The sequence below is a fragment of the Serinus canaria genome, chromosome 1A (genome assembly GCF_022539315.1).
Source record: "Serinus canaria isolate serCan28SL12 chromosome 1A, serCan2020, whole genome shotgun sequence".
Lineage (NCBI taxonomy): Eukaryota > Metazoa > Chordata > Aves > Passeriformes > Fringillidae > Serinus > Serinus canaria.
In genome coordinates this window covers 49660921-49683668 of record NC_066314.1, presented here as the reverse complement: position 1 = coordinate 49683668, position 22748 = coordinate 49660921, and the positions used below count along the sequence as shown (strand labels likewise).

Here is a 22748-nt window from a genome sequence, read left to right as displayed (position 1 = left end):
TCCCTGCTATGCACAATGTCTGGTTCAGTGGATGACATGCCTTGCATGAACTTTGAAGCCAACATATTTGCAAAGAGCCTGTGCCAGCACTGTTTCCGAGCCGCAGGGGCTCACCAGCATGCTGTCCAGGTGAGCTCCTCCATCCCACCTGCAGGCTATGGATACTTCATTAAGGGCCTCTTTGTTCTATACTGGGACTCCACCTGCCTTTTTAGAGACAGAAGTCCTAAAGACAAAGGCTTGGCCAGGATTTCTAGATTTTTTGGTGGGGAAAACCTCTATGGGCATTCCTTTCCAGGCATAGGAACGCTTAATTTAACTGTGCCAGACCAAAGCTGGGAACCAAGCTGAGCAGGGAAGTGCTGGACACTGGATACAAGGGGCTTGATAGCCTCTCCCTAGAAGGGAAAGCAGGGGTGTCACAGATGTAAAGCTACAAGCAGGGAATTGGAGACTGGCAGAGCAGGGACCCGCCCTGTATTAATCTCTGATTGACTCTTGCTGGCATTTACAGCTTTGCCTCACCTTAAATATGGTCCTGGTCGATTCCCTATGGCCTCAGCTGTTGGCTTGGGGCCAGGGGTCAGTTCTGTCCCTGGGGCACCTTCAGCAAGATGTTCCCAGAGGAGAAGGCAGGAGAGGGGTTAATCTCATGGGGTTTTGGGCTCCAAATACCTTGATCCAACACGATCCTTTGGGACAGGACTGGACACACAAGCTACTTGGCTGTCTCTGACTGGGCAACAGCTGGTTTCATGTTCACAGAGGGTTTCGTGTTGTTTGACGTCCTCCAGGAGCGACTGGCCAGGGATGATGAAATAGTAATGAGCCTCCCTCTCTCTTTCTCACCCTCTCCCCCTCTTCTCCTGGCCTTGGGCCCTCTAAGGTTACCTCAGCCCTTCACCCTCGATCTGCTCAGAGCTGTCAGCTCTGAGTGAATCCTGGTGCAGGCGAGATGCTGGAGGGAAGGCAGTGCAGACAGCCGGCTCCCCGGAGCCTCCCCCACTGCTGCTCATAAGCCCCGCAGGTAACGGGACCAGGGAGGATGCTGAGACGCCTGCAAGCCCTGACAGAGAGAGGCAGAGACTGGGACTACAGCCTTTTCTGCAAAAATCTTCCTTCCTCTTGGCTCCACTGCCTCTCCCTGAGCTATCCCGCTGGTGAGGGAGAGCGGCTACCAGCAGCATCGCTGCCAACATGGGGGGGCAGTTTCCCTGAACCCTCATCCACACATGCAGTCTCTGGGATGTCCGCAGCATTCAGCATCAAATAGGAGCCTGCTGGGCCTCCCTAGCCTCTTGATGTAGCAGAAAAATCTCAACGGTGGGCTGGGAGAGATATCAAGAGGCCTGGAGGCCAGGCTGCTCTCAGAGGAGGTAGAAGAAACAGGCATTTCCGAGGGGCAGCCTTCATCCTCATCCTTGGCACGCTGACAGCACCCCTTCTCCCTCGCAGGATCATGCCACGGAGGTCACAGGGCGCGATGCCTGCAGCGACGCAGCCCCAGGAGAGCCCTGGGACTCCCTGCACATTTTAGCCCCGCAGTGCGAGGTATACGTGTGCGTGGGCCCGGCGGAGGGCACAGAGTGGTGAGTACCAGCCAGGAGCCCTGCTGCTCCAACGAGCACCTTCGGTGGGGAGAACGGAGGAGGGGGAGTGGGAAGCCAAGCAGGGGGAAATCAGCTGCCTTTTTCCTGATGCTCTGCACAGCGATGCCTGGGAAAAAGGACTGAGAAACCCCCATGCCATGCCCTCTAATCATTCCTCTGGGCTGTCCCTGGAGAGGTCAGGGAGCCCCTGAAAGAGTCTCCTTCATCCTCATTCCCTCCAGAGCAAGGCTGGTGGTCTCAGGATGGGCTCTGCCAGCCTCTGCCCATCCAGTAGAGAGTGAGTCAGTGTGGCTTGGGCTGCCAGTGCTGTCACTCGCCCCTGAACTCTGCGGGCTGTGCTGACCACCAGCTGTCCTCTCTCCCTGCCCCACAGCTGGCACGAGAGCAGGCGATATCCCCCACTCAGCCCTGGAGCTGAGGGTGAGCACAGAGAAACTGGCACCGACCCCAGCGCCTGTGCTGAAGCCAACTCCACGCTTGCCAGGGTGAGATGGGGATCTCTTGTGGTTTGGGTTATTTTGGTCTCCCTAGCTCCCTTGGCCCTTCAATGCCACTTTTGCTGGGCCCATTCAGCAGATTCCTGGGCACACAGACATGTTGAGTTTGCCCCTCTGGCTCTTCTGCCTTGAGCAGATGGAAGAAAGAGCCCGTCATGTGCAGGCAGGTGGATTTGATGATCCTTATGGGTCCCTTAAAACTTGAGATATTCGATGATTCTAAGGTCCTGAGATACAAGGGAGGGATCAGCTGAGACTCTTAGTCTCCACAAAGGAGGCTCTCCCCCTAAAGAGCTCATGAGATTTGCTCTTGGATACTCCCATGTGGACTTTTCTATGTCGTTTCTTACCATCATTGGTCTGGCATCATCTTAAACTCACACAGCTCCTCTTCTGGTTCCTTTAACCAGCAGCTTTGAGCTGAACAGGCTGTAAGTTTTCATATATACTCTTACCTCCTTCCAGCCCACAGAAGCTACTAGTCCCCATTGCAGAGATCTGCCCTATCTTGTCTCCCAGGAAGGGGAAATGACCCGGTTGTGGGACAACACTGTGGGATCAGGCAAACGGGACATGATGAGCTACTTGGGCCGTAAGGAGGAGGCGCGGTCACGAGCCCCACAGGCAGACAGACCCAGGTGGGCTCAGCCTGTTCCCTCTGGATCCTGGGTGAGAACTGAAGCCCAGGGCTTTAGGAAAGAAATCTGTCCACTGAAAGCAGGTACTCTTGGTTTGCTCCTGTGTGAGAGCCTGGTTCTGGTTTGCTTTCCACCCAGGGGTCTCTGAGGTTCGAGGCAGATCTCTGTTTAGATTTAGCATCTCTCCATCTAATTCTGGTCCCAGGAAGTGTTCAACACATTCATGGGCACTATATGAGAGTCCATCTGTGTGCGTGCTGACTGTGAACTGTGGGCATCTCGGGTGCTCTCTGTCTGCATGGTTTGGCATGCCCTCGGCTCAAAGTGCTGTGTTCCAGTGCTCCCACCCTGTCTCGAGGGAGTCTGGGTTTTATCTCTGCCCTCCTGGACCATTTCTAGCTCTCCTCCGAAGACCTGCTTTGCCGTGGACGTGGTGGCATCCCGCGTCGCTCGCGCCTCCCCCAGTAACGGCCTTCTCCCCGTCCCAGAGCGCCGTCCTGCCAGCCAGAAGCCTGAGGAGAGCTGGCCAAAGCACCGAAAAACTGACCCTCCCTGGGCATCCACCCTGCCGCGCGCCCCCGCTGTCTCCCCGCCGGCCCGCAGCGACCTGCTGGGTGGCGGCGGGCACCTCTCTGGCCCACGGGGCCGGGAGTCCCACGGGCAGCCCGGCGGCGGGGCTGCAGAGGCACGGCACGGGCTGGAGAGGCAGCAGTACACGGTGCTGGCAGACCTGCCCAAGGCCAAGCGCCTCGGCCAGCGGGACGGAGCTGACCGCTATGGCTCCCGGACACTCAGCCCTGGCCGAGTGGAGGTGGAGAGGATATTTGGATGCGAACGCAGGTGAGAAGTAACGGGACTCCACAGTGGTCAGAGGCAGGGGATTGCCCTTCCATGCTGTTGGGGGGCCCCTTTTGAATCGCCATGCTTCGGGAGGAAGGCAGAGCTAGATGGCAGAGCTCAGCTTCCAACTGTGCTTAAGTTTCCCTCAAAGCAAGGGCTGGATCTAAGCTCAGAGCCTCCTCCATTGTGGTACACAGGCAGCTGAGGCTGTTGGAAAGGTGGAGCTCTCTTCTAGCACTGCTAGAAGAGAGCAGCCCACCTTCCTCATCCTCACAGCCACCTGGAAGCTGCAGGACATGCTGCAAAGCAGGGCTCCCCACAGTTAAAGGGCCAGGAAAGAGGTGTTCCCCAATCCCAGCATCAAAGCTCCCCAGGGATCCCGCATTCACTGTAGGAGCCACTCAGGAAATGATAGGTGTTGCCAAAAAGTACCCAGTAGCTGCTTAGGCTTTAGCTGGAGGAGCAAGAGCAGCTCCAGTACTAGTAGCACAAGGGAGGAGGGGACATAGAGAGGGAATGGAAAAGTATCCTGAGCAAGCGGGTGGGATTCCTCCAAAGACGGAGGGAAGCCTGAGGAATAGTGTGAAGAAGACATGGGTAAGGCAGCAGGATATGAAAGCTGAGGTGGTTGGTAGGGACAGGGAGAGGCTACGGCACACAGTGTCTGGGGCAGGTGGAGGTCTGTGGGGTCAGGCTAAGGTGGAGCAGGGTTTGCAGGGGCTCTGCTTCCAAGCTGAGCAGGGTGGCAGCTGGACGAACTGTGTGTGCCCACAGGAAATCAGAGACGCTGGAGGCCTTCCAGGCTCTGGAGGAGGGCCGTGTAGACCGGCTTGATGGCAAGACGCCGGTGCCACCCAGCAAAGGCCACCTAGCTCGGAGGCGGTCCAGCCCCAACCTGCCCAGAGAGGTGAGGCTTAGCTGCACAGCAGGACCTCATCCCAACTCTGCAAGCTGAGTTGCTTTTTCCTGTCACATTTTCCTCTTCTTCTGCCATGTGCTCCTCTCTTTCATTCCCTTTCTCCCTCTTTCCTTTAATCCCAGCTCTCCTTCCTTTAATCCCAGCTCTCCTTCTGTCATGGATTGGGACTCTTGGCTCTTAAAATGCAGCAGCCCTTTCACCCTTTGCATGCAAGAGGCTTCTCTACAGTATGGACTGGCTCCATGCACAGGAATGCAACTGCTCTCTGGGGAACCATTTAACCAAATCACCTGCCAGCCCTAATCCCATCTTGTTCTGCTTAATGGCACTTTTTTAAGAGGATCCCTGCTCTCTCTCCCCTGTGACCCAGGGTCAGCAGCTCTCCTGGCAGCTCGAGAAGCGCAGCAGAGACCCCAAGGAGCCCCGGCGTCCCCCCAGCCCAGCTCGGCACCCCGAGAAGGCCAGCAGGACTCGGGGGGACTCTCCAAGCCCTGCCAGCCCTGGCTGGCTGCTGGAGAGAGGCAGCCGGAGCCCACGCTCCGCAAGCCCAGCCCACAGGTCGGAGAGGAGAGCAGGCGAGCCCGTGAACCCTCCCTGTCGCACTGAGAAAAACTGGAGAAGCCAAGGGGAGCCTGCCCGTCCCCCAGACTCAGACAGGGGCCGAGGCACCTGGCAAGCAGGGGGTATACGGCAAGCACTGGAGAAGAAGAGCCGAGGGGATTCCCTGCACCCCACCCGTGCTGGGAAGGGCTCAGATAACATCAGGCTGAGCCGAGCAGGGCCACCACCACGGGCCCTCAGTCCTGGGAGACACACAGAGAGCACAAGGAAAAGCCAAAAGGAGATCTCCCCTCCCAGCTTAGTGCGGGGGGCAGAGAGGCAACGGGTGAAGCCTGGGGAGCTGCTGCACCTTGCGGGGCCCAGGAAGCCATTGGAATGCAGCTGGCAGAGCCTCCGGGAAAAGCTGACCTCCTCCCAGCCCTCAAAGGGCACCAGCAGTGAGTGGAAAGGCCGAGGCAAGCCCCTGCGCCCCACAAGCCCAACACGACCACCGGAGCAGGACTGGAGGAGCCGGGGGGATGCCCAGCAAGCACAGGCGTGGGAGAAGGACTGGAAGCGCCAAGAGATGCCCGTGTGCCATGCAGATGTGATGCGCCAGCTGGAAAGGGACTGGAAAAACCCTGCCAGATGTCTGGATGGAGGACTACGGCCGGATGACAGCTGGAAAAGGCCTGAGAGTCCAGTACAGCGTCTGGAGGAGGACTGGAAGGGTCCCGAGCACGCACGAGATGCACACAACCCTGAGAAGCCATTGGAAACTGACTGGGGGAACAAGAGTCTTCTCATTTACCAGGTGAGTAGGGCAGTAGCCAGAGGTGATAGGGACCCTGCTAGGCCTAAAACTGGAAAGCACAGGCTGGGTGGGTCCACTGGGTTGCAATTCTGTGCACCCTGATTCCCTCGGATCCTCTGCTTCTCCAGGGAAACTGTACTGCCCGCCTGGCACTGGGAGGAGGGAAGATGCTTTCTTCCCTGCCTCACGCCAGGAGACAGATGCTCGGATCTGGGAAACTGAGGTGAGGACTAAACCCCAATGGCTTCAGCTCCTGCTTTCTCCCCTGCAGCCCCAGCTGGGTGGAAGCCCCTTCCCACCACAAAGCAGCACTGGCTCCTCAGGAAGCCCACAGCCACATTTGAATGCCAGTAAGAAGCACAACAAGGTAGGGGTCAGGCCCTGGGAATTGTGAGGAAGGGCAGCTGCCCTTCTCTGGGGATCACTGAGGGCAGGACCTAGGTCTCCAGCACTTGACCTGAGCGGGTCCAGCGTGATGCTGCCTTCCCATGATGTCCTGAATGCCATGCTCACAAGCACTCCCCTTCTCTTTGTCCTTCACCCATTTCTCAGGTGGGGAATCCTGAGGCACGGAGCCTTTTTGTAAAGCCAGAGAAGAGCAAGCAGTAGACCTGGGACTAAAATCTCAGTACAGCTGCTTTCCTTTGCTTTATTATTGGCCAGTGCTGTGATGGCACCGAGGGTTTTACAGGGATGAAGTGGGCTTTAGTGGTGTGAAAGAAGATACAGTGCATTGTGTTGGCATTCCTGCAAAGTGGCATTGCAGCAGCTATGGGGGCTGCAGAAAGTATTCTGGGAGCCCATGTAGCTGGCAGCTGCACACAAGTTCATGCCTCAGTCCCCCTGTGTGCACATCAGTCATCTCAGCCAGGTCATCCTCTGCTAGGACCTGCCTTTGTTCTTTATACAAGGACAAACTGCAGCCAGGAAAGAGGCTGTCAAAGGCCTCTGAAACTCGAAACGGGTGACATCCTCTCCCTTAGTTCCCAGCATCAGGCCAGAGAGGAGCCGAAAGCCCTGATCTCACCCTGTACAGATCGCCCCACCTGTGCCACGTTTCTTCAGCACTGAGCTCTGGCACCTTCCCTTTGCCTTGCAGCAAGAAGCATCACCTTGGTGTGATTGCATAATAGAGCCTGGCATTTTGTGATGCACAGCCCCTCTCCCCTTTTCCTTTGGGACCCTCTCTAGTAATTCCGTTTCCCGAGGCCAGCTGGCATGGCTCTCCAGGGGCACTGGGAGTCTACCCATGACCTCCTACCACCCCTGCGACGAGCCCAGAGAGGTTCAGTTCGTTGGATAAAACTGAGCAGCCTCAGGATCCAAGGCGAGGACTCCATTGTATGCACTGCTGAAAATCCCTGCCTTCGAAAAATCCCAGCCTGAGAACAAATCCTGCCTGGGTACGGGCTGGACTCCTGGCAGTCCTATCCCGGAGCTGCAGCGGCTGAGCCCGCTCCTCCCAGGGCTTCATCTTTCCCGGGCCAGCGGGGCGGGAAAGGGACACGGCTCAGCCCCAGCATCGCCCCCATCCCGTCCCGTCCCGGCCACAATGCCCCGGGGCCACCGCCCCTTTCCGTGCGGACCGGCGGCCTCGCCCGCCCCGGCGGCTCCATTGGCTGCGGGCGGTCGGGGCGGCGGCGGCGGCTGCCATTGGCCTGCCCGGGTCCTCCCAGGAAGTTCTGGGGGGGGAGGAAAGAAAAGTTTTTTGGGGTGGTTTTCTTTTTTCCCCCTCCTTTCCTTTTCCTTTTTTTTTTTTTTTTTTCCTTTGGAAAAAAAAAAAAAGAAGAAGGAAAGCGGCGCGCGGGATCGCGGGGCGGGCGGCGGAGCGGGCATGGTGGGGCCGTGGAAGCCGCCCGGGCGCTGAAGCCCCCCCGCCGCCCTGGCTGCCAGCGCCCGGCCCCGCCGCGACCCCGGCCCCGGCCCCGCCGGCCGCGGCGCCCCCGCCATGACGGTGAGTCGGGACTCGGGGTTCGGGGCTTGGCGGGCCTTGGTCGCGGGGACTCCTCCTCCGGAGCCCGGGGGACAGCCCGGGGCTGGGAGGGGGCGGGGGACCCCAGCTGTCAGCCGCCGCCTCCGGGGGTCTCTGGAGCCGCAGCTCCCTGGGGCACTCTGGCCCCGGGACTCGAGGCTGTGGCGGTTCGTCCTTGGTTCCCTTCCCCGTCACCGTCGGGGTCCCCCCAGAGCTCCCCGTGGCCGCTTCGGCCCCGATGGGCACCACCCCACCCCGATAAGCGTGAGCGTGGACCGGGCTGAGGCCAGGCCAGCTCACCGCACCTATGACCGCAGTCGCATGCGGAATTGATGTCCCCCCGGGCGTGGGGAGCTCCGGCTCCCTGTGGGAAACCGATGCGGTTTAGGGCAGGGAGCATCCCATCCCTGGGGCGAACTTTCCTTGGCACAGGCGGCTGCCGGCCGCGAGCGGGGTAATGGAGGTGACAGACTGGGCTGTGCCCGCCGGCCTTTCGCACGGGGGCACAGGGAAAGGGAGAGCCCGTCGTCCGCTGGCTCTTCTCACTGCACGTGTAGATTCGGGACCTGCATGTGTGCTCCAGGCTGGGAGCGATTTTGCTTTCACCCAGCTGAGCTGGAGCGGTTTTGCTTTGTGTTTTGGCCCGGGGCCCACGCCTTATGAAGTGGGTTCCCTTTTTAGAGAAGAGAAGAGGAGAGGAGACATTGTGTTTTCCGGGAGGCTTGAGAGCCCCTTGCACCATCTCCCGGAGGTGGGAGGAAGCAGTGCCTCAGAACCTGCTTTACTGAGGAGATTTTGGGAAGAGCAGGCTCGTGATGAAAGGACACACCTGACTATCCTGCTTGGACACTGAGCTTTCTCAGCCTCCCGCAGCCTGTCCTCCTCCACTTCTCCATCCTGGCGCCTCAGTACCACCCAGGAGCAATTCCCTGTCCCTTTTCCTTCTTTGGTGTTTACATTCTTCAGATACTTACAGACTGTTATCACCTTCCCTGTAGCCCTTCTTCAACCAGAGCAGGCAGCTGCCGCTCCTTAACCTGCTGTTGCAAGCCAGTCTTTCCAGAAATCACCTATGTCCCCAGCTACCTGAGGCCCCCTCCAGTGCCTTTACCTGGCCAGCTGTGGGGCTGAACATAAAACTCAGATGGGCATGGATGCAACTGGGCAAAATCACTGCCACCACCTCCCAAGCCATCCTCAGCCCCGAGCTGTGGGGCCGTGCATTTTGCCGGGGGTGCATCCTGCCACATCATTGCATCTCTGGCACCCGGATCGCTCCCAGCAGCTCGGCTTTCCAGGATGTTTCCTCCTCCCACTGCTGGGCCATTTCCTCTGGATGAGGGGTTCTATTTGAGCCCCACACTCTTCTCTGAGCTTTTTATGCTGGGTGAGGAAACTGGATTTGGTTGTGGGGAAGGGAAGAAAAGTGACTTTAAGCACTTTGTGTATCAACTGAGGCCTCTACTTATGGTACTGACCCCACTATGACAAGAATAGTTCCAAGACAATTCTATAGAGCTGCAGCTTTGTGTCTAAGGCTGGCAGGGAAAGCAGAAACCCCGTGCAGTTTGCCTGCTTGGGAAAAGCCCTCCAGGGGAATTTTCTGGCCCCAGCACTGCATTGGGGGCAGCAGTTTTGGCAGGACTTTGTGGCAGTTTTTTCCAGCGGCATGCATCCTGTTAATATTAATTATTTTGGCACCTAATGCTTTGGGATTGTAAATCCTCAATAAGATGAGACCCAGCTGATCTGTACAACAGCCCCACTGTCTCCCTATATTGTTTTTCTGCCTCCATGGAGCCTTCCCATCTCTCTCTCTTCTGTTGAGTGCACGTGGGTCCCAGGAGGGGGGTGGCTGTACTTTGATGTTTTGTCTCCTTTCCTTCCCTCTCACCACTCTGAATTCAGAGCTGGAGCTTAAGTCACCGCACTGGAAGGAATAACGGGAAAAAGGGTGGAGCTGCTGCCACAGAGAAAGAATTAAATTTTGGGGTGCTTTCTCAGGGCAGCAGCAGAGCCACCACAAATCTGGGTTGATGGGGGTGCATAAATCCCCCTTGTCTCCTAGGTGCCAGCAGCGCCTGTCAGCAGGAGGTGAAGTTTTGAAGCCCCCCCGTGTCCTTTCGCTCTGGTTTCCCTCCCTTCCAGGATGCTCAGGACTGCCGGATGCTTCTGGCCAGGCCTGAAGCTGTAGAAGGCGGTGACCTCCCCTTGGCAGGACTCCTTGCTCCTGCTTGAACCAATAGCCAGAGCACCAGGGTGGGCCGGCACATACTCTGCTCTTGCGGCCCCATAACCTTGGGTGTAACCCACGAGCAGCAGCTCAGGGAGATGAAAGCAGGGACAGGCTTGGTCTGGCTGTACAGCCAGGGAGCTGGGCTTGTGGGGCAGCTGTGGCTGGCCACTGGGCTTGTTCAGGGGATGTGGAGTGGCCATCAGCTGCTGAGCCACCTCCTTCTCTCCAGCTCCGTCTCAGCTGGTGATTGTGATATGTGGGGACTGCTGGTGGCTTCCGCAGAACTGGCAGGTCTGGTGCTGGACCTCTGGGAAGTCCAGCTCTGGTGCCGTCACTTCTCCAACACTGTCCCTGCCTCGGAAGGGGCAGGTTGGCAAACTGACTTCCATGGGAGAAGAGGCGTTGGACTGAATTCTTGGATGGTGCAACTTCCTGGGAGCTGGCAGGGTGGGAGGAGGGACCAGCTCGAGCCTGTTTGGCTGAGGGCAAAACTAGGGAGAGAGGTTCCCCTGAGTCAGCTCTCTGGTGCTCCACCTTGGGAAGAAGATAAACTGGTTGGGATGCTGCAGCCGCGACATGAGGTTAGGAGGAGGCAGAGAGTGCACGGGAACTTCTTTGTGGCACAGGGTAATCTGGGTGAAATTCTCTTCATCCTTATCTGCTGTAGCTGTGGCTGGGCAGAGAGCATACTGTAGCAGGGGGGAGCAGACAAAGCTGGGTAAGCAAAAAACTCTCAGATTCTCAGAGAGGGTTGAACCTTGGAGGGAGTGGGGAGAGGATCAGGCACTGACTTCATCTCTACCCTGGGGCACATCGTTTAAAGTCAACGTGTTTTCACAGCTGTTGAATTGCCTCCTGTAGGTTTTTGGTGAGAGCTGATCTACTATGTTTTTAATAAATGATTGGTGGTGAAGTTACCAGAGGGACATAGCTCTGGGGCATGGACAGCCAGGGTTGGGACAAGGCGTGTCTGGTTCTTTGTGGCTTTGTCTTCATCTCTGAGGCAAGCCCCATTGGTGGTGGTGGAGCACTCCCTTCTGCCCACTCTCCTTGTCCCTGCCTCCCCTCTCTGAATAAATACCTCTGAGGCACCTTGTGGAAACCTCTTTGCTGCATATTTTCCTTTACTTTTTTTAAACCTCTTCCCTTATCTCCAGCTTCCTCTTACAGGAATGACTGCTGCTGAGAGCTATGCCCAGTTTTCTTTTGCCATAGGGTTGCATAGCCCCATGAGTTTCCTAAAAGGTTATTCCCATTTTTGTTCTGCCGCAGGGGACTCACCTTCCACCCCTGGCATGGAAAACCCTTTTGTGGGTCACTCCAAGACAGTAATTCTCTGGTTTTTTTCCCAGCCGGATCTTCTCAATTTCAAGAAGGGATGGATGTCCATCCTGGACGAGCCTGGAGAGGTAAGCCTCAGATGAGAGTCTTCCTCTTCCCCTATCCCCTGCTGCTGGAGAGCCCTGGTGAGCCAGCTGATTTCCTTCCTCCTTGTTTACTGAGGTCTCTCCTGCTGGAAAAAGGCAGCAGGAAACTCTCAGTGGAGGTGACTTTCTCAGTGTGTGGACACAGAGGTTCATCAAGTGCCTCTCTTCCAGCTGAGGGTCATGAGGGGGATCTGGGTGGGAGGAAGGGGAAGAGAAGGCCAAGAGGTCATAGTGCAGAGCATCCCTCCTTGTTCCTACGTTTTCCCTGGTAACTGCCTATCCATTTCCCTCCTGTCTTTTCCCTTCCCTCCCCCTGCCCGACGCGCCTGCAGTGGAAGAAACATTGGTTCGTGCTGACCGACTCGAGCCTGAGGTATTACCGGGATTCGAACGCAGAGGAGGTAAGCATGGCCAGCCTTCACCAGCCCTTTCTTCCTTCCTGGCCAGGGGGCAGAGGAGCGCAGCTCTGGCGTGACCAGGGATAAGCAACAGCACCATGTCCTCCTGAGGGATGGCTGAGGTGCCAAGATGCTCTTTGCCGAGGGGTGATGAAGAGGATGAAGGCAGGGTGGCAAAGAATAGGGGGGGCTGTCAGTGGTGGGAGGTGGGGAGAAAGGCTGGTCCTGTGGCTGGGTATGTGGGATGCTCTCCATCCATGCTACTGGCAGCCCTTGGGTTGGAAGAGGCATGCTGTGCTGGGGAACTGAGCCTGGTTCCCAAAGAGCTGAGCCTGGCTCCCAGGGAACTGTGGAATGAAGGCAGAGGTGGCCTTTTTCAAAGCGGCCCACACACTGATGTCCCAGCGGGTGGCTGTGCTTGCAGGCTGATGACCTTGATGGAGAAATCGACCTGCGTTCCTGCACGGATGTGACGGAGTTCGCGGTGCAGCGCAACTACGGCTTCCAGATCCACGTGAGTGCCCGGCACCACGCGCACGGGGCGGCAGCACCAAGGGGCACGGGGGAATGTGTGCTCCCTGCCGGTGCCGACATCCTGAGAGGCTATTCATACAGATCTTATGCCAGCTTGGTGGCCCAGGGTTGTTTTTTGGGCACGTGGGAGACAGTGCTCTGGGGCATCAAGGCTGCCTGCCTGCAAAGGAAGGAAGGAGGAGGAGGAGGAGGCTTTGCAGGCCTGGCTGAAGGCTGTACTGGAGGCAGTCCAGGAGCCAAGCTAAATGCCAAGAGTATCTGAGTGATGTGTTGACCAAGGCAACTTTTCCACAGCTGTGGGGGGAGTGGTGAGCACTGCAGATCTCGGTGTAACCTGGCTGAGACCATGATCTGAGTGACAGCCTGTACCCTGGATCCAGCCCCAGTACAGTTCTGTCCTTGGCTATTTGTTACAGAAGCAGGAGGTGGCTGCTAAGGCAGCATGAGAAATAGTATTTCTGTGGGTGTGCAGGGATGGGCATATCACGGTCTGGGTTTCCCTGTGCCCTGCTGCTGTGCTGGCACCTGACTCCTGGCACCTGAACAACTGGATTGCACCAGTGCATGTTTGGCCCAGTATAGTAGATATTTTTGCTCCTGATGAACGAGGAAGAATGATGAGGAAGACTCCATCTTATCAGAAGGTTAATTAAATACTTTATTATGCTATATTATTCTATACTATATTACACTGTATTACATTACATCTAAACTGAATCTGCCAAGCACTTAATTGCACTCCACTGCACTGGATCTCATGACTGTCAGCCGACAGTCCCAACACACACACACCTGGATTCAATTGGTCAGTGAATCAAAACACTCACACCATAATCTAATTATCAATTCCTTTCATGTAAACAATTTTCTACTATGTATTCTACTTGTGAACAACACAGGAGTAGTAAATGAGATAAGAATTGTTTTTTCTTTCTCTGAGGTTCAGAGAATGTGAAACCTAGAAATATTCTTGGGAAGAATTGTGCCTTGCTTTTCTCTGTGAAGAGAAATGTAACTACAGCCCAGTGTGCCAGCAAGGGTTTTTTTGCCTTTGCTTGGAGATGGTCTCATGAAGGATCCCCCTCAAACACCCCTCCCACCTCTCCTCTCCCATCCCTCCACATGTCCCCAAGAGCCTGAGACAGAGGGTGGCCTTTCCAACAGGTCAGCAGTGGTGTGTGCATGTGGCTGTGGGTCTCAGGGAGCAAGAGGGAGCTGCTGCACATCCACTGGCTGATGAGAGGACCTCTGTCACCTCCCTGTTGCAGACAAAGGATGCCGTCTTCACCCTGTCAGCGATGACCTCTGGCATCCGGCGCAACTGGATCGAGGCCCTGAGGAAGAATGTGCGCCCAGTCAGTGCTCCAGACGTTACCAAGTAAGAGCTGCCCAGTGCTGCTTGTCCTCTTCTCCCTTGCTGTCCCTCTGCCCTGACTGGCAGGGGCAAGGAAGACCCCTCTGGAAATCTCAGTGCTACCAGAGCATCCCTGCCCTCTGCTCCTTCTGAAAGTGGTTTGGTTACACCAGCCAGTGACAGGGATTGAGAACCTGATGACAGTCTTTCTTGTACCTGCTTTTTGCCTCACCACTTAAGTTTAGATTGGTTTCTCCACCAGCCTAGCTGGAACCGGGGTGGATCCTTGCTGCCTGGTGGAGAAATCCATTTCCCTGGGGGATGGGATGCTACAGGCCCAGCTCTGCACTCAGGGTGGGGTTTTGTAAGGCTGGGCTGAGTTAGGGTCTGATCCCTGAGCAGTTGGCAGTGCCTCTGCTGGCATCCTTTCCCACACGGTGCCTCTCCTTCACCAGTTCCTGCTCTGCTTTCAGACTCCCTGACTGTGACAAGGAGAACTTCCGTAACTGTGTTCCCCAGAAAGGCTCACTCCGGACGGAGGAGCAGCAGCGGCCAGGCTCAGGCTCCGAGGGGAACTCCAAGGGCAGTCACTGGAAGGCAGATGGGCAGCGCCATGCCTTTGACTATGTGGAGCTGTCCCCCTTGCCACAAGAGCCTGGAAGTCAGGGGTCCCTGCAGAGGACGAAAGGGAGCTTGAAGGTCTCGGAGCGAGCTCCCAGGTATGAGGACCTGGAGCGGGATCTAGCCATCCGTTCAGAGGAGAGGAGGAGGTGGTTTGAGACCCCCGATGGCAGGGTCCCCAACAGCGATGGCCCAGCAGGAGACCCTGCCTGCAAGGCCGGGGAGCAGGACCTCCCCACTCCTCCGCTTTCGGAGGAACAACGGATTCGTCTGAATGAGGAGATAGAGAAGAAGTGGCTGGAGCTGGAGCACCTGCCCTTGAAGGACTTGCGGCGGGTGCCCTTGACAACACTGCTGAACCAGGGCAAGGGAGGCCAGGGAGACACCAGTGAGGCGCTGAAAAAGGAGGTAAGAGCGAGCATCCCTCCTCTCTGAAATCTCTGGGATTCTGGTGGCCCCTTTATGTGGTACTTGGCTACAGGAGGCTCTGCAGAAGAGCAAGGCAGAGGTGCAGGGCTATGTTAGTTCTTTCTGGCTCCTCGAGTGCATGGAAGCTTTTGGAACCTGGTAATGCAAGGCTAGAGGCCAGCTCTCACACACCTGCAGAGGTCCCCCAGAGCACGTTTTGGTCCAGGATAATTTATTTGGTGGCACTACTTGTGTGGAATCTATGTTTCCTGGAAGTACATTCACAGCCTTTCTTCTCTGGCTATTCCCAAGCCTGCAAGCTCTTCACCTGCCAGCCTTTGAAAGGAGCCATGCTGTGGTGGTTTCCTCCAGCATGGATCCACCTCTGAAAGCTGGGATGTCTCCTCCCTTCCTTACTGGCACTAACCAGGCTGGGGCTGGCTTTGCCAGTGTGGTCTCTTGGCAGGCTGCTGGGGAACCAGAGGCCTCCATTGGCCGTGTGTTGTCCTCCCCATCCCTAAGCCCAGGGCTTGGATGGGGCACATTGGTCAGGTCATGGCACTTTTCCACCCTTGGCTGAACATCTTTCTCTGTCCTCCCTGGTACAGATCCAGTCACTGCGGGCACAGCTGGAGTCCTGCCGGGCCAGAAACGAGAGCCTTCGGGAGGCAGCAAAATCCCAGGGGGACAGCCATGTGCCCCGAGGGTACATCTCACAGGTGAGTAGAGTGCATGACCCGGGGCTTGGGGGTCACTCCCAGTTCCAAACTGGGAAATTCTGGCACACAGCTTACTGCCGAGCAGGTATAGCTAATCATTGGGTTGCCATGGTGACACTAACTGGGCCCATTTGTAATCAATGCTAATTACATAAAGGCTGGTGCATGTTGCCTGGCCTTAAAGGGGCCAGGGTTATAAAGGGAGAGAAGGATAGTTTGGGGAGAGGTGCGGGATCTGTGTCTTGCTTTGCATGTGAGCACAGTGCTGTGCTGGGCCGTGGGGGAGAGCCATCCCCCAGCTCAGGAGTGGGTCAGCAGCTTCCTGCTGAGCCTCTGGTCATTCCCTGGTGGTTTGGTGCTCACCACATGTGGTTCTTGCTAACTGAGGCTCCCACGTGTCTCATTAAAAGCAGTCAGTCAGTCAGTCCCTGGGGACAGCCCGAGCCCTGAAGGTCACTTTGACAGCACAGCCCATTCGTTTGCTGGGACAGCACGTGGGAGAGCCAGCAAAGCAGAATTTGCTCATGCTTCATCCTCTCACTTCTCTTTTGTTTATTTATTTTCCCCTCTAATGGACTGATCCAAAGCAAGCAGGGTCACATCCCGCAGGGATTTCCTGTGTGGAGACTGCTATTTGACTGTAGAGTGGGATTTTCAGGATGGGCCTTATGTGTTGGAAGATACTGGGGCAGAGGGGGTTGGCAGGGCAGGAAATTGGGGCTGGTGAAGTCTGTTCAACAGGGTTGGCTGTACCTAGCACAGATAAAGAAACCCAGAAGCCTTGTAGCACCCGGCCCAGACAGCCTTTTCCAGTCTCTGTGTTATTTTGTGATTTAATATTACAGCTTACAGGCCTCTTTATGGTAAAAAAATAAAGGCAAAAGCAGTGGGGAGGAATTTCCTTATCTTCCTAAAAACTTGGCTCAAAAAGCCAGCATTTCACATCTGAGGCCAAACTTGGCCTTTCCCCAAAGGATTCGCTCTCTCTGTGTGCCAAGGGTTGCAGCTGGTCCCTGGATAGATCACCAGATTGATTCCTCACCTTTTCCTTTGTTGTTCTGTGAAGCTTCTCAGCTTCCCTCATCACAGTAGAGAGGAGTAGCCAGGAAGGGTTTGCATTCACACAACATGTTCCAGTGTCTTTTGTATGACCCTTAGTCCTCAGTGGGGAAAGAATGGGGTGGCAAGGAACTGTTGGGGGATGTGATAACATCTTAGCTCTCTGCTGATGTCCTTGAGGCCCAGGCTATTAATCATCATGGCACAGTTTTTTGGTGAACAAAGCCTTCCTGGGAGGCTCAGGGAGGCACTGCCAGCATCTAGAAGGGGAGTGAAGGCCAAGGTGGGAACCTCTTTGCTTTGCACTAACCCGAGTTAATCACAGCACTCAGCATAGAAAGAATCCCCTTGGTCTCAGCCATCAGAAAGGAGGGAGAGCTGTGTGAGGAGGATCCCTAACCACTAGGCTGTGGGGAGGGCTCTTTGGCAGCCTCCATCATGTCACAGGGTAGTGCAGGGTGTCACTTTTCAGGAGAGGAGGCTCGGTTTTCATTGATTCCAGGGGATGCTGCTTCATTAAAAGGCAGATACTGAGATGCAGTTCCCACTGTTGATCTCTTCCAGCCAGGCAGTGCAGCTTGGTGTAGGGTTGGGACTGTGGTGTCAGGTATGTTATTCCCAGCTCCTGGACCAAGAGGGGTGTTCCTGTCTTGCTGCTTTAGTTTTAATTCTTCCTCTGTAAAGCACAAAGTGGGGTTGCAAGATGTGTGTCCCTGTAAAATGGTTGTTTCAGTGATTAAAGGACCACCTCACTTTCAGAAGAAAAAGACCCTCCTGGGAAGTAGTCTCACTTCTTTGAAATGTCTCTGGACTTGTAGCCAGGTGCCTGTCCTTGCCCAAGCCCTTCCTCCTTCTCTCCTGGTCTCTCACACCTCCTTTCCTCCTCACAACAGGAGGCCTGTGAGCGCAGCCTGGCTGAGATGGAGTCATCCCACCAGCAGGTGATGGAGGAGCTGCAGAGGCACCACCAGCGGGAGCTGGAGCGGCTGCGGCAGGAGAAGGAGCGGCTTCTGGCAGAGGAGGCGGCGGCAACGGCAGCAGGTAGGAGCAGACACCAAGCTGTGCCTCTGCTCTGCTTAGCTGCTCCCTCCTGCCTCTCCCCAAATGTCTCCTGCCAGAAGCTAGACGTCCCAGTCCTCTGGAGCCACACTGTTGACTGTACTGGTGTGAGGCTGGCGCTCCTTGGAGCACGAGCTTTGGTGCTCCTCGCTCCTGCAGCGCTGGTAGAGATGGGGTGGTAAAGATCCTGAAGGAAATGGGGTCATGCCTCTGGATGGCTGGGGGGGGAACCTGTACTTTATTGTAGGTGGGCAATGCGGAAGTAATAGAGAGCTCCCAGAGTGCCCTGTGTTAGTCCCCTTGGCAGCATGATTATCCTGGAGTGTGGAGTTGGTGGGGAATATCCTGAGGGAAGAAGGGGAAGAGGAGGAATCTGCAGAGATGGATCTGGGAACCTGCAGTGGAGAGACCTTAGGTAGTTCTCTGGTGTGTTTTCCATGAGGCTGGCACAACCTCATCCCCCATTTCTCACTGTCCCCCTCTGCAGCCATTGAGGCACTGAAGAAAGCCCACCGGGAGGAAATGAATAAGGAGCTGGGCAGGACACGGAGCTTCCAGCAATGCAGCTCGCTCCCAGAGGCCCTCCAGAAGCAGCACCAGTAAGAAAGCATCTCTCTCACCCCCCTTGCCCAATGATGCCGCCTTGTGCTGCTGTTACCACACTCCATCTGCAGCTCTAGTCCTGAGCTTTTCCTCCTGCCACTTCCCCAGCTCCCTCCTCAGGGCTAGTGGCTGCCTGGTGGTGGCTCCCAGGGCTGCTGCAGCTGAAGGGAAGGGAAGTTTGTGCCTTGCTTGGCTTTTTTCCCTACAGCACCTCCCTCATACCTATAGTTATTTCCCCTTTGTATTCTTTATGAAAAGCTTCTCCATTTCTTCTGCATGGCTTGGAGCTCCAAGAAGCACCACACTCATGTGCAGGAGTGTGGGAACTGAAGCTCGGGTTCACAGGGAACATTGTCTTGTGCTAATGACTGATGTGGGCAGAGGCTGGCCATGGCATGGGGGAAGGCAGTGCCAGGGGCCAGGAGCTGGCAAGGGTTTTGGGGCAGCAATGAGCCGGTGCCTCTTTGGCAGGTTGGACGTGGAGTCGCTGAAGCGGGAACTGCAGGTGCTTTCTGAGCAGTATTCCCAAAAGTGCCTGGAAATCGGGGAGCTCACCCAGAAGGCAGAAGAGAGGGAGCAGATATTGGAGCGCTGTCAGCGGGAGGGGAAGGACCTCCTCCAGAAAAATCAGGCAAGAGAAGGGCTTTCCTGCCAGCAGAGAGGAGCACTGGAGCATGTTCCTCCTTTACACAGCACAGCCCCTCTGTTAAAACTCCTCTATTTGCTCATATTTCTTCCCTTCTGAGATTTTATCATCAGAAATAAAAAGATTAAGATTTAGAGGCCATCTTAACCATGGTGTTAAATATGGCGAGTGTACTCTGCTGGATGTAGATGCTGCCATTGCCTCTGGTTACAACATGGTCTCCAAGCTGCACAAGGGCTGCCATGGAGATGGAATGGTCAGGACAGTGAGAGCTATGTGCCACGGCTACTCTGACGTCCTTTGGCTTTGCCTGCAGGAGCTGCAGACCCGCCTCTCGGATGAGATCGGGAAGCTGCGGAGCTTTATTTCATCGCGGGGCTCTGCGGACCGCGCCTCGCACAACAACGAGCGGAGCTCCTGCGAGCTGGAGGTACGGGATCCCCCTGGCTGCCCCGCTGCCTCCATCCCCACCCGTCCCAGGGGTCTTCTCCTCTTGATGTCTTTGGCTTACAGCGAGTGGGAGGGGGTGACGGATGGAGCGGCGCAGGAAGCAGAACGCAAGGCTTCCCTCCGCTGCTCTCTCAGGCTGCTTGTGCCATTTCCTGCCCCAGCCCTTCTGGCCCTTCCTTCCTTTCCCACTGCTGCGCTTGCGCCACGGCCTGCCGGCCTTTCCGAGGCGGTGGCTCTTGAGTCACCTCTGGTTCCTCTCCCCCTTCTCTGCCCAGGTGCTGCTGCGGGTGAAGGAGAATGAGCTCCAGTACGTAAAGAAGGAGGTGCAGTGCCTCCGGGAGGAGCTGCAGATGATGCAAAAGGTCAGTGTTTTCTGGGAGCAATTGGGAAAAAGCAGGAGAGGGAAGGCAGGGAAGCAGCAGGACTGCATATCAGCAGGCTCTGGCTGGGTTTGATGGGATGCTCAAGACAAACCCCCTTGTTGCCTGTGTTGCTTGTCCTTGCTGACTGCGGAGCACAGAGCAGCTCCAACAGCACAGACTGGCAAAGGGTGACCTTGTACGAGGGAGGAGTCACAGAGCTGCTGATTTCCCCAGATGTATGCACACGTAAGCATGGACAAGACAGGAGGCTGCCTTCTGCAAGTGGGAAACCTGGGTGAAGGCTGCGTGGCATTCTGCTTCCCCTAGTTGTCCCCTCTCTGAGTGGATGGGTTTCCTTGGGCACTGTTTCCGGGTGTGCTGCTCCCTCCACTGGCAGCAGCTCCTTCAGAGGAATTTTCAAAGGCCCCTGCCAAAGGGGAACCTGAAAGAGGCTTTGGACTTCAGTGATGCTCCAGGAGTTTATAACTTACCCACATAAGTTTTTGGCCATATAAGCAGCTGCACCCAGCTCTCTCAGTAGCCTGCATTCCTGGTGGGGTTATGTTTTCCATATGGCTGCCCCACATGCACACAAGCCGTGTTAAAGCCCACATTACCTCCCTAACCTAGTGCTGTACATCCCTGCTGCTTTGGAGCCAGTGTCTGCATTCTTCCCTGGACTGGTGTCTGCAAAGTGATAACCTCCATGCACTTCTTCTGAATGGTTTCTGCCTGGCCCAGACTGGGATGGGCTTCAAACCCAGAGCCAGCTCTCCCCTCCTCACCTGCTGGCTCTTCTGCTGGGCTCGCTTTGCTGCCACCCTCCCTAAAATCAGCCCTGCAACCTGCCTGACCCCTCTCCGTCCCCTGGCAGGACAAGAGATTTGCCTCAGGGAAGTACCAAGACGTCTATGCAGAGCTGAATCACATTAAGGTGCGCTCGGAGCGAGAGATCGAGCAGCTGAAGGAGCACCTGCGCCTGGCCATGGCAGCTCTGCAGGAGAAGGAGTCACTGTGCAACAGCAAGTAACGGTGAGCCTGGCCATGCTGGCACGTCCCCTGTGGGGACAGGTGGCTGAGACAGGCTGCTGCAGGGCCATGGAAGCTGCCAGTTTCTCCTGTTCCACTCAGTTTTGAAACTTTAGGCTTAAACTCATCCTTCTCTGCTTCTTGCATCCTCTTGGCCTGCACTGCTGGCCCTCCTACTGTCCCTGATGTTCTCCCAAGGGCTCCAGCCCCCTTTTCATGGTGCTTTTGATGCAGCCAGCACCAATCACTCCTCAACCAGGCTGCTTGTGGGAGCCAGGCAAATACTGGCCTTCGCCTCATGGCTTGGGTGACAGCGTGGGTGGTTACACATTCCCTATGTAGGCAGTGTTTCTGCTCTCTCACCTTTGAAGTGGTTTCCCTATCGCAGCACGATAATTTTAGGTCTGCATCAAAGCAGGCCTGACTAGACCCAGCCCTCCTCCCATGCTCACCTGCAGGTGTCTCTGCCACAGATGGCGAGGAGCAGGGTGATGGGAATGAGGGCATCCTGTTGTCCAGAGTGCTTCTGCTTCTTGCTTGTATTGGGCTCACCCTGCTCCACCAGCACTTGCTGATGGGTGCTGAGATGAGTGGGAGTGTAGCAGGGCACCAGACAGCCAACTCCCCAGGGAGCTGAAGGGATGGTATTTCTGTGCTCACTGGACTCTTTCTAAACTATGTCTGGTTTTCTCTCTCTCTAGGTCTGCTCTACATTTGTTATCTGTTCTTGTTTTGTATTTGCTCCATTCCTCACTCATGGGGAGAGGGAGGTTGAATCCCTATCCGTTGCCACCTTGGCAAGGAGTCCCACACACCCCCAACCTCCTCACTCCCCTTCCAAAGCTTTTTTGATGAATCCTTTTTGCCTGCATACCTGAGCACGTTGTTTGGACTGGCTCCTTACATGCACCTTCCTCAGGATTTTATATGTGAAAATTATATTTTATAGAGGAATTTTTTTTCCCCATGGAAAGGAGGAGAAGAAGAGGAGGAAAACTTTTACTACGTCACCAGCATTTTTCTAACCTGAGAAAGAGAACCTGGTTTTTCCCCCTTTCCTAGCTCCGTTTCTCCTGGCCACACACAGCCACCTTTGGCACATATTCCCTCTCTTCCAAATGTCTCCATAGTCCCCTTGGGATGTAGGGCAAGGACCATGCTCCCCCTCCCGTGCCACCCCCGGGACCTGCGGAGAAGACACGCAAGCCATAGGGGGGAGCTGCTGGGGCTGTCTGCCATGGATGTGCTTGGCTGAGACGGCTGAAAGAGGACACCTTGGCAAGAGTCCACATGACCGAGCTCTCTCTCCGTGGCTGCCCTTTTGGCTCCTGCAAGAACCTGCATTGGCAGGAGCCCAGAGCCACAGGGCTTCTCCTTTCTGGGGAAGAGGAGCTGTGAGGCTGCTACTGCACCCACCCGAGCCAACCTCCCCGGGGTGACAGCTGCTGCTGCTCCGCTGTGCCCTTAACTTTTAACTTAATAAAATCTTCCCCTTTCACTGAGAAAAATGTGTTCCTTCAGAAGAAGTCTTGCCATATGGCCCTAATCCAGTGGTGAGGGCTGTCTGTCTCTGTGTGTGTGTGTGTGTGTGTGTTTGTGTGTGTTTGTGTGTAATTTTTTTTGAGGTTTTAGTGACCAGTTGCTTCCATTTTCAGGATTTGGTGAGGGAAAGCAACAGGAGCACCCCTGGCCAGAGAGTGAGAGGAGCCTTGCAGTGCTGTTATCCAGCAGTTTGCCCCACCTTTGGGTTTGAGGGGGAAAATAATCTGCTTCACTGCACTGCTCCCAAAAGTCCACATGGACCCTGAGCCTAGGCTGCATTAGTAAATCCAGTATTGGTAGGGTACATGGCACTGAAAATTGCTGGCAGAGTAAACGATATATAGAGGTCCTGGGGAGATGACACAGATCATAAATGCTTTCCTCCTCCTGTGTGAAGCATGCTGCTTTTATGTCAGGAAGGAGGACCTGGTGGTGACTACTACTCATTCAGCCTCATCCCAATATAAATAG

At 55.7% G+C, this 22748-nt stretch overlaps 1 protein-coding gene across 5 annotated transcripts; it reads left to right on the top strand.

Annotated features, from left to right (window-relative positions):
* Positions 1-1563: 1563 nt before the first annotated feature.
* Positions 1564-22243, top strand: TRIOBP (TRIO and F-actin binding protein). 5 transcript variants are annotated; one of them, XM_050985995.1, is made up of 18 exons: positions 1564-1589; positions 1984-2095; positions 3145-3585; positions 4360-4492; positions 4875-5858; positions 11419-11475; positions 11826-11894; positions 12316-12405; positions 13694-13803; positions 14253-14808; positions 15417-15527; positions 17480-17627; positions 18133-18244; positions 18720-18879; positions 19211-19324; positions 19620-19706; positions 20581-20738; positions 21437-22243. In XM_050985995.1, exons 5-17 carry the CDS (start codon positions 5631-5633, stop codon positions 20734-20736), a joined length of 1998 nt encoding a protein of 665 aa, XP_050841952.1. In that variant the 5' UTR covers positions 1564-1589; positions 1984-2095; positions 3145-3585; positions 4360-4492; positions 4875-5630; the 3' UTR covers positions 20737-20738; positions 21437-22243. The 5 variants fall into 5 exon arrangements, with proteins under 5 accessions (XP_050841952.1, XP_030094373.2, XP_050841970.1 ...); XM_030238513.2 differs by lacking the exons at positions 1564-1589; positions 1984-2095 and having other exon boundaries at positions 3029-3585; XM_050986013.1 differs by lacking the exons at positions 1564-1589; positions 1984-2095; positions 3145-3585; positions 4360-4492; positions 4875-5858 and adding an exon at positions 7532-7812.
* The last annotated feature ends 505 nt before the right edge of the window (positions 22244-22748 follow it).